Source organism: Manacus vitellinus, unplaced genomic scaffold, assembly GCF_001715985.3.
Source record: "Manacus vitellinus isolate BGI_N305 unplaced genomic scaffold, ASM171598v3 scaffold_13_pilon, whole genome shotgun sequence".
Taxonomy (NCBI): domain Eukaryota; kingdom Metazoa; phylum Chordata; class Aves; order Passeriformes; family Pipridae; genus Manacus; species Manacus vitellinus.
Genome location: NW_021938999.1, coordinates 15397272 through 15411362, shown reverse-complemented (window position 1 = coordinate 15411362; position 14091 = coordinate 15397272). Strand labels below are relative to the sequence as shown.

The 14091-nt window shown below is 35.9% G+C and overlaps 1 protein-coding gene across 1 annotated transcript in view; it reads left to right on the top strand.

Moving 5' to 3' along the window:
- SEMA3A (semaphorin 3A) overlaps nt 1-14091 on the top strand; it is a 164291-nt gene that overhangs the window by 45533 nt on the left and 104667 nt on the right. The window contains exons 2-3 of the mRNA XM_018068111.2: nt 2369-2526; nt 5234-5296. Of these exons, the coding sequence (XP_017923600.1) occupies nt 2369-2526; nt 5234-5296 (221 nt within the window). The remainder of the gene's footprint in view (nt 1-2368; nt 2527-5233; nt 5297-14091) is intronic.

Genomic DNA, 14091 nt, shown 5'->3' with positions numbered 1-14091 from the left:
GACTTATGAACAGTGAAGATGATGATGTAATTTACTCTTGGCCATAATAAACCTTAGACTCCAATGTTATGATCTCACTTTTTTCATGAATATTAGAAAGAAAAGAAAACATCAATCACCATCTGTAGATGTGAATATTTAGATCTTTTCATTAGGAAAATCATATCAGGCTCCTTTTAAGCCAAGTAGCTGTGTGCCTAACCGATCTTATTTCCATTTTTATCAGTTTTACCTTTGTGTAACATTGACTTCAGCAGACACTTGTCTTTACACCGCAGTCACAAAGGACAGAATCATACCTATGTGAGTTCAAACCAAGAAAGATGAAAAAATTACAAAGGTTTTTGACAGCTATATTATAAGAAAAATGATCAGATACAGATGACAACAAAGCATTTCTAGCCAAGAGAGTTCTAAGACAAGTTAAGCAATCAATCATCTACATCACTCACTATTCAGTGAGTCGACATTCAACATCTGAATCAGTCATTACAAAGTAAAGAGAATTAGTAAAGTCTCTAACAAAATGCAAATAAATGAACCGGAGGACAATAGAGTCAAATTCTAGAACTTGGCAGGAAGCCAGAAGAATTATTTTGACAAGACTGCTTGGGGTGATTTGATTGTTTCATTTAAAAGAAAAAAAAAAAAAGGAAAAAAGAAGGGAACTTCAGTCTCCAGCAGTACAAGTTTTAAAAAGTATACTGTGATACAAATGTATAGTTATATTTAGTGAGAAAAAGTGTAGAATAATATAGTGTGTGCTGTGATGCTTTGCTTTGCGAATTAACTCTTTTTGGTGCTAGTGATAGTTTTTTCAAATAAATGCAAAGAACACCAGAGCAAAGCTAGCCCAAATGTTATGCAACTCTCAGTGTTATCTTTGTCTTCCTTGAATATGTTGCCTACTAATGCTTTCCATTTCAGAGTATCAGCCTGCTTCAAAATCCACCTGGTATAAGTGAACATGAAAAATAGGTTTAACATCTGCGGGACTACAAAGATGCAGGTGCTGAAATTCTGTAAATTCATGTGTACTACTATTATGTAGGTTCAAAAAAGCCTCATCTAACATACACCTTGTTCTTATTAAAATAAAATAAGGGGGGGAAAAGAGGAAAAATAAGATTAAAAAAAAATAAGCAGCAACTTCTGTTTTAACAGCAGTTTCTCCTTGATTTTTAACAGCATAGGGGATGCTATCTTACACTCATTCCTCGGTTGGAGTAATGATGGAAAATGGGAGGGATCTTACCAAAAACCAAAAAGTCATAGCAGGTAGCTGCACTGTTAGACAAATCCTAGACATCCTCAGCTTGCACATATGGCAGAAGTAACACAAATATTAGATACATGAAGCTTGGACCATCAGCCCTTGCATTGGATGTGTTCAGTCCCTTTCTCATCTGTCCTCCTGGGTCCATCAATGGAACTGCTCCTGTTCCTAAAACTGCATGTTTGCCTTTGTATGTCCCAAGGTCAGGGCTTGAACCACATAGGATTTGCCATCACCAGGAATCTTTCTTATTGATGAATTAGTATGCCTTAAAATGATAGAGATGGTTTGGTTTTGGTCCTGATATGAATGTAGATAGACAGGAATAAAGAAGGAGTGTTTTCATGAGTATTTGTACTAATATAGTCTACATTATATTATGGCAAAAATATTTTTCAGCAGTTTCAGAAAAGTATGTATGACTTTGTTAATGTTTGAATAGCTAAGATGCTGAGGATCCTTGTACTTAAAAAATCCTATCAAGTGCAATGGCTCTGTGAGGAGCATGAGAGCTAGAGTATCACTCTTAAGTTTAACAGAAGTCAAGTTACCTTCACTAGCTTCATTCTTGTTCCAAGCGAGGGAACAACATGCTGCCTGTGTCAGAAAGCTCAGAAGAGAATAATACATGTAAGAATAGATGTTACATCTTATTTCCTCTCATCAGCTGGTCATTCTTGTAACTTATGGATCTGTATGAAATAGTTTTTTCTGCTGGAATTAGATTTTGTGTTTAGATGTGTTTTTTATCAGCTGGTTATCCTCAAGTTTATCCTTGCAAATCTCATTGATTGAACAAAAGTGAACTTTGTCCAACAGTTGATGAGCTGCATGGATAGAATTTTGCCACCTAAAAGTTCGTACAGGCTTTTAATTGATTTTGCTGTTGTTTTGACCTTTGTGTAGAGCTGAATCTCACAACCAGTTTCAGTACTTGAAATAAAAACAGTCAAGTGCCCAGGTACGTAATGCTTTCACTGGTTCCTACTCACTGAGCATAAATTCCTAAAATGGTATCTTATACAAGTCAAAATATAAGTCTGTATTTCATTTGACCGTATTAACAACAAAAGTATTCCCTTTGTCTTACAGAAATGTTGGAATCCAACAATATAATCAATTTCAATGGACTAGCTAACAGCTCCAGTTACCACACTTTCCTCTTGGATGAAGAACGGAGTCGGCTGTACGTTGGAGCAAAGGATCACATATTTTCCTTCAACCTGGTTAACATCAAGGAATATCAAAAGGTACATTCATTCATGTTCTGTGCAATGTAAATATATACTTTTAATGTTGAAGACTTGTTATTACTCAGACTATGTTGTGCACTGTTGGAATTATGTAGTAAGTGTTTGGATGTCAGGAATACTATTACAATGAAAATATTTGCTGACTCTATGAAGAGAAATTTATAATGAGCCTATGACCTTTGACAGTATAATCTGCAATATTTTTTTCAGACTACTAAAAAAAAGTAAAGGATAAGTGAATAATCCAGCTATTTCCCAAACAAGACATACTTTCATGTGTACTGCTAAAAAGCCAAACATCTCTTATGACAATTTGCACAGAAAGGCCTTATTGCTCTGTATTTGTTTGCAGATAAAACAAGCTGTTTGAGAGTTCAGTGTTGATTTTTCTTCTTTAACCCAGCACTTGTAGGACCTCTGCTTCTGCTGCTTTCAAATCAAAATGGTTTCAGTATTAATAAAAGAGGAATAAGTCAGTAAAATATTGCCATTCTTGATGAAGAGTATAATTTTCCAATAAAAGTTGGTGACTCATTAAAAGCTGACAAATAGTTTAGTGTCATTCTTCTGTTGGAGTCTAAATAAATAATTTAATTTTTCATTTATTTTAATAAGACAAAATACCAAGAAGGTAAACAATGGGATGGAGGTTTGATTTGTTATATTAAGTATTTTGATGGCACACTTTTAAAATCCAGAGAGTACCCTTTTATGAGAGATATATTGCTTTAATACCCAGGGATTATTTTTTTTTCTTGGTGTTCCTGACCTTTTGGCCGTTTGACTATTAGCTTCCTAAGATGATAGCAATAAATACCTTGTGTTTTCTGTTCAGAGGGAAGACAGGCTATTCATTTGTATTCTCTAAGGATAAAAGGATAAAAGGAAAACTGGGTATTTTCTTTTCTATTCTCTTTAGAGCAGCTATAAAGGAAACTAGCTATTTATTTGAATTCTCTGAGGGATCAATAGCTTAATGTGCAAAACATCTGGAATAATTAAAGGAAAGAAGGTGTTTCCATTGCAGAAAACAGCTCTGTAGAATGGGAGCAATTGTGTCTTACATACTTACATATTTAGATACCTTTAGAACACTCTTTGATTTTATATACAAATACTAAAATATTAAATAAAGAATTGCTACCGGTAACATGAAAATGTATGTTAGCAACAGACTTAGAGAAAAGACTTAGAATTTAGACTTTAGGTTTAAGAATAGGCAAAAGGCTTAAAGAATTTGGAGATCTGTTTATTATAGACAGGAGAGTTGTGTAAGAAACTTAAATCAAAATTACAATGCAGCCAGTGCTGAACTTGAGCTCAAAATTTACCGGTTGTTTCTTCTGCCATGTAAAAAAACCTCTCAGTTTTCTGTCTAAATGCTTGTGGCAACATCAAAACTCAAAAAGCCAAATCTTTCAATTTATTAAAAAGAGATCGATTTAGCTGTCTTTTAAACCAAATTTGAGGAAAATATTGTGCTGTGAGACTAAGGAAAAAGAACATCTAGAATACTGTTTTTAAAAATATTGAAATTTTTGCCCAAAACTTGAACTGAACTTGAACTGGTCCTTTTGGGAGATCTGAGAAGTTTGGTTAATGTTTTTCAATGTAGTAAATTTTAATTTTTGCGTGTCTCTGCACGTTTTAAGCTGAGAATAGCAACAGGAAGTAGTGGGAATCCTTTGAGAGAGAATGTGCTCATAAAATTTTCAGCCTTATTTTGTAGACTTAACATGTTTGTTTGTGTTTGAATTTCATTAAGTTTTAAGAAAATTTTGAATTTGAAAATGTTGCAAATTGTATTTTCAAATGTCACATATAACGTCTCCTTTGACCTCTTCTGTCATCCATGTTCATCCTTCTTTCTTTTTGTTTTTTTTTTCATTAATATTTTGCCTTTTGCTTTCTATATTGAACACCAAGACTGTAATCCAGACTTATGGCCATTCATATTGCATTATCTGAGGCTCCCAAATGAATAGCCTTGCATTTTATGGGAAGATCATGTTTTATTCTATATGTAATTCCTAAAAGCTTTTCAAAGAAACATGAATAATTGACTGTGAGGGTCGCTTGATTTTCTCTGTATGAGGTGAGATCCATTTTCTGCAAAAACACTACAGCAAATCCTCAGGTTTAGGATTAGTTGTGTTAGGGCTGCTCTATAGGAACAGCATAAACATTTCTATTTTGATGGTGTGAAACTTGTCAAATCCCATGGCTTCTTTTTATTATTTAATTAACTAAACCTAGCAAAAGAGTAAACTAGTAGATACACTAAGAGGCAAGCAGCTCATTTCCGATGCTGTAACTAATGTGTGATCGAATTTCACACAGATCCCATTTATTGTTAGTAAGTATCTGCAATTTTTTGCTCTTAGTCTCCATTCCATGAGATTTAAAACATTGAAAGAACATTCACTTAATGGAGAGTCAACCGTCTTATCATTAGTATTCGAGATTCACAGCTGAAATTCACAATACAGACTATATTTCAAGATTGTTTTTACTGTGGCTCCTATTATCCCTGTTTTGTTCCCAATATTACATTTATTTGTCGTCAAATTTTAAGGAAGAAAAGGGAATAAGGAAAAGAATGGGGGAAAGAGAAACTGGGTAAAGGCACTCTAGCATTCGGCCTGCAATTTGTGAATATTGAAGCATGTAATAACACAATCTGATTTTTGTTTTGTGTCTTTAGATTGTTTGGCCTGTGTCTCATTCCCGAAGGGATGAGTGCAAGTGGGCTGGAAAAGATATTGTGGTAAGTACAAATCTTTTTAGCATTTTTTTTCCTTTTATAAAACATTGTAAATATTTTATTATGTCTTACTGTGTTAATTCTTAAAGTATTTTTCCTACTCTGTAAGGTCACACATCTGATCATAACTTCAGTCTTGAGTTTTCTCAGTTGTCTTATTCAACATAATGACATTTTGTCTTCATGACCAAGGGTTTAAATTTATAAGTGGAAATCATGTAAATAAATAGAATTTATCTACCAAAAAAAACCCCAAAAAATATCAGAATGAGAAATATTAACCCTTGAATACTCATCTCCTGAAGTCAGGACGCGTAATATTTTGACCTATTTTTTCCCTGCTCCAGGTTCCAGTCCTACAGTGAGCTCCAAGAAGTGCTTTTTCTTTGTAGTATCTCTCTGGAGTCAGAGGGTTCCCCTGAGCTCTTTCCTTCATGGAGTTCATAGCAATATTGAGGTCAAAGTGTTTTTAACATTCTATATTAGTTTTGGTGCCTCAGGAAGGACCCTGTTACACTAGCCATCATTTTCTTTACATTTTCCCTCATTCCTGTGTACATCATATTCCCTGTATTTATGAGGTAGGAGAGACATAGCCGGTAGCCCCCAAATAGCAATCATTCCACACTGATAATAACTGTCTTCTGTATAGGAACAGAATGGGAAATAGGAGGAAAGGGCTGAAGAAGGGGGAAAGCAGATAAAAAATACATGCCTGCAATAAGCCAAACAAATACTTGCATAGCAAAGCCAAATGGGAAATCATTGTGGTTGCCAAGGTATAAGTGAGAGTGGAACTTGGCCCCGTGTGGATATGCTATTGGCCTGATTTTCAGAGATGATTCTGTAAAATATTCATAATGCCAACCATATGCCTCTGGAGAGCTCCATTTGAATAATTTCCTAGGTCATAATAAAAATAGTTTCATCAGTCTTTACCTAGGCCATAGAGGACAGTTGTCTTCATAAAAAAACCATTTGGGAACAGTAGAGGTGGATTAGGTGAAAACTAGGAAATATAGGCTGAACTATATATGTGAAGGGACAGCTGAAGTGCCAGATATTTAGGCTATCTCATTACATAAAAATAATACATTTAAATTAATTCATGTTCACAAATAATTTTCAGGAGTCCTTTACAAGCTGAAGCCTAGAATATCTAATATTCAAGGTTAAAAAAAAAGGCTAGTGTTAAATATGTGAGAAAATTAACTAGCCTTGCCACTTGATCTTAAATGAAGTATTATGATATTACATTAAGTAGATTTATTAATAGCTGGGGTAAAAACCTAGAAAATTAGTAGGACATTCAGTGCCTAAAGTGAAAGTATACTCTTTTATTTTGAATAATTATTTTCAGAAATTCACAGTAGTAAGAGTATGCTTTATGCATTGGACCATACTGATTCTAATGCAGTTGTTGAAAATCATAGAGGTGCATGTTCTGGAGTAAGCTGGGAAGTTCAGGTCCCCATCCTCTGGCTGTGCTAAGCTTGAGAGGACTGTTTATGCTGTAACTTCTGTTCACCTTGATTCCTTTGCTTCCTGTAATATTAGGACAGCTACACCTGCTGATCACGAGCAGAAAGTGAAGCCCATACCACACAGCAGTGCAGTGTGTGCCCCTGGCACATGAGCTGCCTGCTATGATCCTGTGCATTAGGAGCAGCACTGCCATGAGCTGGTGGGCAGAACAGGAGCACAGAACTCAGCACTCAGTGCAGCCCAGACTGAGAGTAACAGCACTACAGCAAAATGTTGCTAGAATCTGCTAATTTGTTTTCAGAAACATTTTTCACATGTAGGCTTGTTGGTGCTGGTTTTGCTTTCCTTTTTTTTTTTTTTTTAATTTTAGAGTTCTCTACAAGAGTAGGTGAGAAATTAAAATAAAATAAACTCATACGTCATATGTAATGTGGATCCAGTTTCAGTAGGCAGCTAGAAAGAGGGAATACATATCTTGATGTGTTCAGAACATCATCTTTAAATATTTACAGCTGCTTGTTCTTGCCATAAAACAGTGCATTACAAGCAACATATTTAATGCAACTGCTTTAGCTGTAATTACAGATAAAGATTACAGATCATTTAACAAACTTATTATTCCTCCCTTATTTATTCCTTAAAGCCATTGTTGGTACCTTGGGAGTGTGAAATATAAAGACCATAAAAATAACTCAACAGACTCTCATTAGTGGGAATAGGAGAAATAGAGGACAAATACAATGACATACAAACCATGTTTGATTTAATACTGCTTTCAGCATGTACCACTTCTGAGATACTGTATACTCTTCACTTGTGATGGTTCAAAACTTTCCACATGACAGTCTATACTTCTACATTGAGGTCTTATTTAAAAAAAAACAACTTTTAATTATTGATCTCCAGGGTAAGTCAGTGCTGAAAATGCAAGTCCCCACTAATGGGCCAGGTGCACTGCAGCAGCTGCAGCACAAGTGTAACCCTGGCCCTGCCCCACTGCTAACCTCAGCTATGGCCTCAGAGATTTCCTCTCATAATTATAAGGGGTAATTTACCATCGTTTTCACTCCTTCAGAGGGATTCCTTATCCTGATGCTGTCAGTCATACCAATCCAGGCACAGCAGGTTTGTGGCTCAGGACAGTCCATGCGGGATTTGAGGAGAGCAGCCAACGGGGCCTGTTCCCGCTCTCCTGCTACCTCTTTGTTACTTAAGCAGTCATTTCTGTTTCTTAAAGGGCTTACTATATGTTAATTACTCAAGCTTTACTCACTGTACAGATAGATAAAGTTTTTAAAGTATGCTTTGGATCTTTTTTTCGTATGAGTAAGCTGAGAAGAGATGCTGGAAGACTCTCCCCCCAGCTATGCAATACCTACTTACAGCAGGACTTCTCTGACAGAGGTTAACTGCTACACTTTCCCACAAAATACAGATTTTTTCCAATAAAATCATAATTACTCTCCGATGTAAGTACTTAGTAGTACAATATATTTCCATTTCCTCAGTATAGAGTATCACAAGCACCAAAGTAACGTTGTTCATGAAAAATTAAAGACTATAAATAATAAATAAGATATTTGCTTACGTAATTCATCTAAATGAGCAATTCTGTGAGGATTTCTCGCTATTTTGGACTTCAGTGTTTTATTTGATCTATTCTGGTTTCTGTAAGTCCTGTGAATATTTCTCATGATTCCTGGCCAGACCTTGATAATGATCAAAGACGACAAAGTCTCTACAGAATAATTCTCAGCTTTTATACTAAACTTACAGAACAGTCATGCTGCTAGTCATATTCCTCACCAGTGAGCCTCAATATTTTTGTTTAAAAATCTGACAGTCATCTGGGACCCTGCAAAAACACATGGCAACCTCTGCATTACATGTGGGTTGAATAATAGGTAACTAAAAAAAAAAAAAAAAAAAGAAAAGTGGCTACAGTTCCAGTTTGACATTCCTGGGATATCATAAACCAGCAAAGCAAAGCCTGGGTGATTTACAAAAGTTACCAGAAACACCAGTTAGTTTTGCAAGTAGGGATATGGCAGAAATAGGTTCCTGACTGGAAACCTCATTTAGTCCTTAAACTGTTAATTTACCATTGTTTTAAATATTTTGGCTGCTGTTCAGTTGATACATCTCTGCACTAGATTTTACTGAGGCACCATAACAGTAGTTCACGTTACACAGTTAATCAGAGAAATCCCTTTTAAAGGGTATGATAGATTTCTATGATTTGAAAGCTTAAAAGATGTGTTTCTGAAGGGCACCTTAGGATGTTATTTTCAAGTGTGATTTGACTATCGAATTTATTTAGCCACTTTTAAAGATTCCAGCTCAAATTAAATTGTTTAAATGGTCCTTTCTGGCCTTGACGTGTATAAATCTTTAACATTTCAATAGGTACTTTAGTAAAGCCTCACAGGACAAGCTGCATGATGGCAGGCATTTATATGCATTTTGCATGCTGTATGATATCGGCTTCTCCCTGGATGTTTCTGGTGAGAAGTCTACATTGATGTACAAACAGATGCAAAGAGTACCAAGTACTTGGTACCAGCAAGCTTCTGTGTATGCTCTGTCACATGAATATACACAGTTACGTACATACAGGTCCATACAGCGTTACACTTTTGTGTACACAGCTAAAGTGCATCAGCAAAGTTGTTTGTGGGTAAGCACTGACTGTATTATAATTTATAGGAGATAGGCATCTGCTTGGGTTATTTAATTGCCATTAAATTTTATCTAGTTATTAACTTTTACCTGACTTCAATCGTGATTGATTTTTTTATACTTGATAGTCCTCTTGATGGTAATTTGGAATCACTTTAGATCAAAAACCTATTTCCAGTGAAGAAGCAAGACTGTTTACACTACACGATATAGCCATATTCTGTGCATGCTTCTTTGCATTCAAGTGTGGCTGGCACGTACTTACTGAGTTTATTGTTCATGCAGGTGTAAAAACATGACTGTAATTTAATTCATCATCTCATTTTTTGTGATAATACATAAAGCCAAAATGTTCATATGCCATCTCAGTTTATGCTTCCTTTAAACTTTTCCAGACCCTCCCTAAATTATAGGAAGGGAGGGGATGGATCTACAGAATCACAGAATCATAGAATCAGCCAGGTTGGAAAGGACCTCTGAGATCATCAAGTCCAACCCTTGATCCACTACCGCCGTGGTTACCAGACCATAGGCTTATGGATCCCTCAGTGTGTAATGATTTAATTTGGAAAGAAAGAAGAAAAAAAGAAGAAAAAAGAAAAACAAAAACTAGAAAAGAAAAAGTTGTGTGTAACTCAGCAAGTGTCCCTCAGCCATATCTGGTGATACTCTGGAAAAACAAAGTTGGCAATAAATGAGCACTGTTCCCTTTAACTCATTTTATTACTGTAGCTGCCTTAGGGAAAATAGAAGAACATGGAGGCAGAAAGTAAAAGTAATTCTTTTCATCTGTTTTTGTAAACAAAGATCTGAAGACAGAATCTGAAAATTAAATATATAATGCTGGCTGGACCTAGAAAGCCTGTTTCTAAATTCATCTGAAAGGCACAATTTTTCTGGTCAAATTACCTCTGGCCCTTTGGGTTTGCCAAAGAGTAGTTCATTCCTTTCTCTCAGGGCTGTTCCTTTGGAGAACATCTACAACCAGATTTCCAGCTTTTCTACCACCAACCTTCATCGCCATCCCTGTTTCATTTCTGGCTTCTTGTCTCTAGCACAGCAGTAAAACTCTTTAACAGAGCCTAACAACCCAGGACCCCCATCCACCCTGGGCAAAAGGGAAAGGTGAATGTCTCCTGGGAGCAGGAAGGGGTAAAATAAGTAAAAATCCAAAGCAACAGACCTCCCGTAACGTTAGGGACAGAATTTACTCTCAATATGACTTACTACAAGAAGGAATGTGATTTTCGTTATATTTGTCACATAAACAGTGCCACTGCATATCCTTTCTGACTATCAGTTCTCCCAGTTAACGTGCTTTGTTTTTTAGCTTGAGGGCTGCTCGCTCCTTAGTCTTGTCCATTTTCTCTAATGTCGACACAATTTCCTACTAAAGGAATTCTCACCATTTGGGAGATGAGAGAGTGAGACATTTTGTAAGTAGTGCTGCTTTAATACTGCTACTTTGTAAAACTGCTTTGCATAGACTACAAACAAAAGAGGAAGACAGATGGGGGGGAATCCCCTCAAAACCTGCAACCACTGCACTCAGAGGTGAACTGGGCTTGGTAAAAAAGGGGTTTTGGGCACTGGAGTCTTTCAAAGTCCTGTGCAGCTCTCTAACAGACTATTCCACCCAGAAACTCTTGTTTGTGCCAGCTCCAGTTCTCGAATGGACCCCCACAACACACCCACCAGCATAAAACCTCATTTATGGCTTATTGCAGATCTGATCCTACAGCTTGTGTTCATTTAGGCATTTGCATATATTTCTTTTTATGTACTGACCAAGGCAAATCAGATGCTGTAAGGTAATAACTTGTGTCCTTATACAAAGGAAGAATTAACTTGGCAGTTGTTCAGATTTTCATATTTTACCCATTTATGTATCATGTTGAGTCATTTAAGTCTTTCAGTATGGGGAACAAATTGATATAGATCAAGGAGAAAGCTAATTTTCCAATTTTGGGCCTATTTTTCTGTTTATAGGTGTGACTATAGAAATTTGCTTCTGAAGGAAATTTAATATTCAGCAGATTTAATGCAGTCTTGCAGAAATGTTTTCTTTGTTGCTTTTGAAATACAAATTCACAGAGTCAGAAAAGGCAAAGTAAAGGAGAAATGAAGGAAAAATCATTCCCCAAATTATAGGGTTTAATTTTCTATCAATAGATGTTCCTCATGAGCCCTTGTTTGGCCTTGGCAAGTCTGAGAATTATTTATGGCTGAGTTTCCAGCTATTGCTATTTCAAAATGTTGTAGGGTAATTCCATGTTATGATTTACTGCACCCTAAGATGGACAGAGTAAATTTATTCTTCATACATTTCTTTCCAGAAAAACACATTAACTGGATGACTGGTAGAAATGATCGATATGTTTAGTCCCTGTTTTCTTTCAGGGCTTCAGTCTGAAGTTCATGAAGTCAAAGAAAAGCCTTCCCTTTGCTACCAGTCACATCTTTTTTTTTTCTTTTTCTATTTTTTTTCTGAATTTGATTCACATTCTTTGTATTTTAGCAAACAGACTGGGCTTTTTTTTTTGTTTGGTTGGTTTTTTTTTTCATTTTTTGGTTTTTTTTGTTTGGTTGGGGGTTTTTTTGGTGTTTTTTTGGTTTTGGGGGATATTTTTGGGTTGGTTTTGTTTGTGTCTGCTCTGAAAGATCACATACCACAGTTTCTCTATACTCAAGATGTGGTCACTATGTCACCATTAAATTAGTCCACAACTAATTTTTTCTGTAGACCCATTACTTACATACACCAAAAACAGGTCTACTAAATTCCTCCCTGCTGCACACAAGTCTAAAATATTGTCTTTTTCCTATTGTAATGACTAAGAAAACTAAAGGGAAAGTTCTTAAAATAACCCAGGAAATAATATGCAATTATTTCCTATGTCAAAGCTAATGCTTTGTTCAGTTTCCACATCTTCATGTCAACAGAAGATATAAAAAAAACCAACCCTTTTCAGTGTTGAAAAAGTTTTATATTCTGAAGATGGTGGAATAAGAAAAGTAAGAACAGTAAATAAAGGGAGAATTTATATATTTTTCTCTTGCTTTTGTGTTTGGTTTTGTTTGTTTGTTTGCTCTTTTTCTGATTAAATGATCTTTGTTGGATGAAATGATCTATTCATCTCTTACTCCCTTAGGTAATTCCCTTCTAATTAACATTTTCCAAAAACTTTAGATTGCATGCATGTAAGATGAATATATTAAAAAAAGAAATCCAACCAACAAAAAGATAACAAAAAAAAACCAAACCACTCAACAAGCTCACATTTCAACAATTTCACTTTGGTGCCATATTTTTACTGAGTGGGAATTTTAAGCTTCTGTCACGTAAGGTTTCTCTGTTCAGCATCTCTCTGTGGTGCCAAAACAGTTTAATATCCCCACACAAATTTCCATCATCCCACAGTAAGACACATGTAACCTCATAGAGTAGCTTACAGTGTATGTTTATTTACAGGCACACATACTGCTAAGCAACTGTCCCTTATAGGTGTCACAGTCTTTTGCTTCATTTCAACACTTCATGGTTTTATGTTCATTTTCAAAAGAGAAGTTTTGAATATATTGTCTTAGGTGGCTGTGAGTGGAAGTCATTAGAGGATATGCCTGTAATATTCTGAATAAAGGCAAGCTGACTGATATGGAGTCTGTGTTATGTGCTTGTAAGAGGCTTGACAACCCGTTTGTCTGAAATACTCCACCCAATTAACAGGTGTTGATCCTATTTGGAAAGGCGTGAGTGTAATCTGATTTCTCCAGGAGACAGGTGATTACTCCACCCAGATGGAAGAGATAGATGAGAGAGACTCTTTAGATCTAGGCTGTGGTTGCAACTTAAATTGCTGCTGGGCTTGATGGGACTGCCTGAGCTGAAACCAAACTCTAGTGTTCATTTCTTTGCTAATAAAGCCGTGCTAGTATTGTGGGACTCGTTTACTCTTTAGAACAAAACAAATTTTTATTTTAAAGTTATGGTCAGAAAAGAACTGGCTTCTGCTTGACCTCAAGGCTTCCCAATATTTTGAGTTATTTATTAAATACTCTTCTGTTCCTTAAATAAATTTATTCTGTGCTGTAGGAAGTGCATACTACTGCAGAGCATAACAATTCAAAATAAAGGAAGCTTGCTAGCACTCATGGAAAGGTTTAATGTACAACAGTCATGCTATGCCTGCTAAACCCGGAAAACCCACTTGTTTGCTGGACTGCATCCACAGAAAACTTTGGTTTGTCTTGTTAACTATGCATTAACCAGATGTACAAAAATGAGACATGATCATTGAATCAGGTATATTGTGCTGCAGCCCTCTAGCTGTTCACAGGTCTGGAACATTTGTTATATGCATCTTCTGAATTAAGGTTTCAGGACATGAAACATGTCTTGTAATTGGAATGTGCCAAATGGAAGAAAAGATTGGAGAAAATTTTGCTTCCTGAGATCACTAGGTCACATGATCAGTGCTAAAGACAAAGATTTAGAGGTCTGGTGTGTCAAGGGAGGCATCTTCAAAGCATGGCTTCTAATGACTTCTTTTAATGGCTTCTGGCTTAAGATTGTTTTCAAGACAAGACCTAAGGAGTATCCCACCTAGCTTAGCTACCTCCATGCTTAGCCTTAG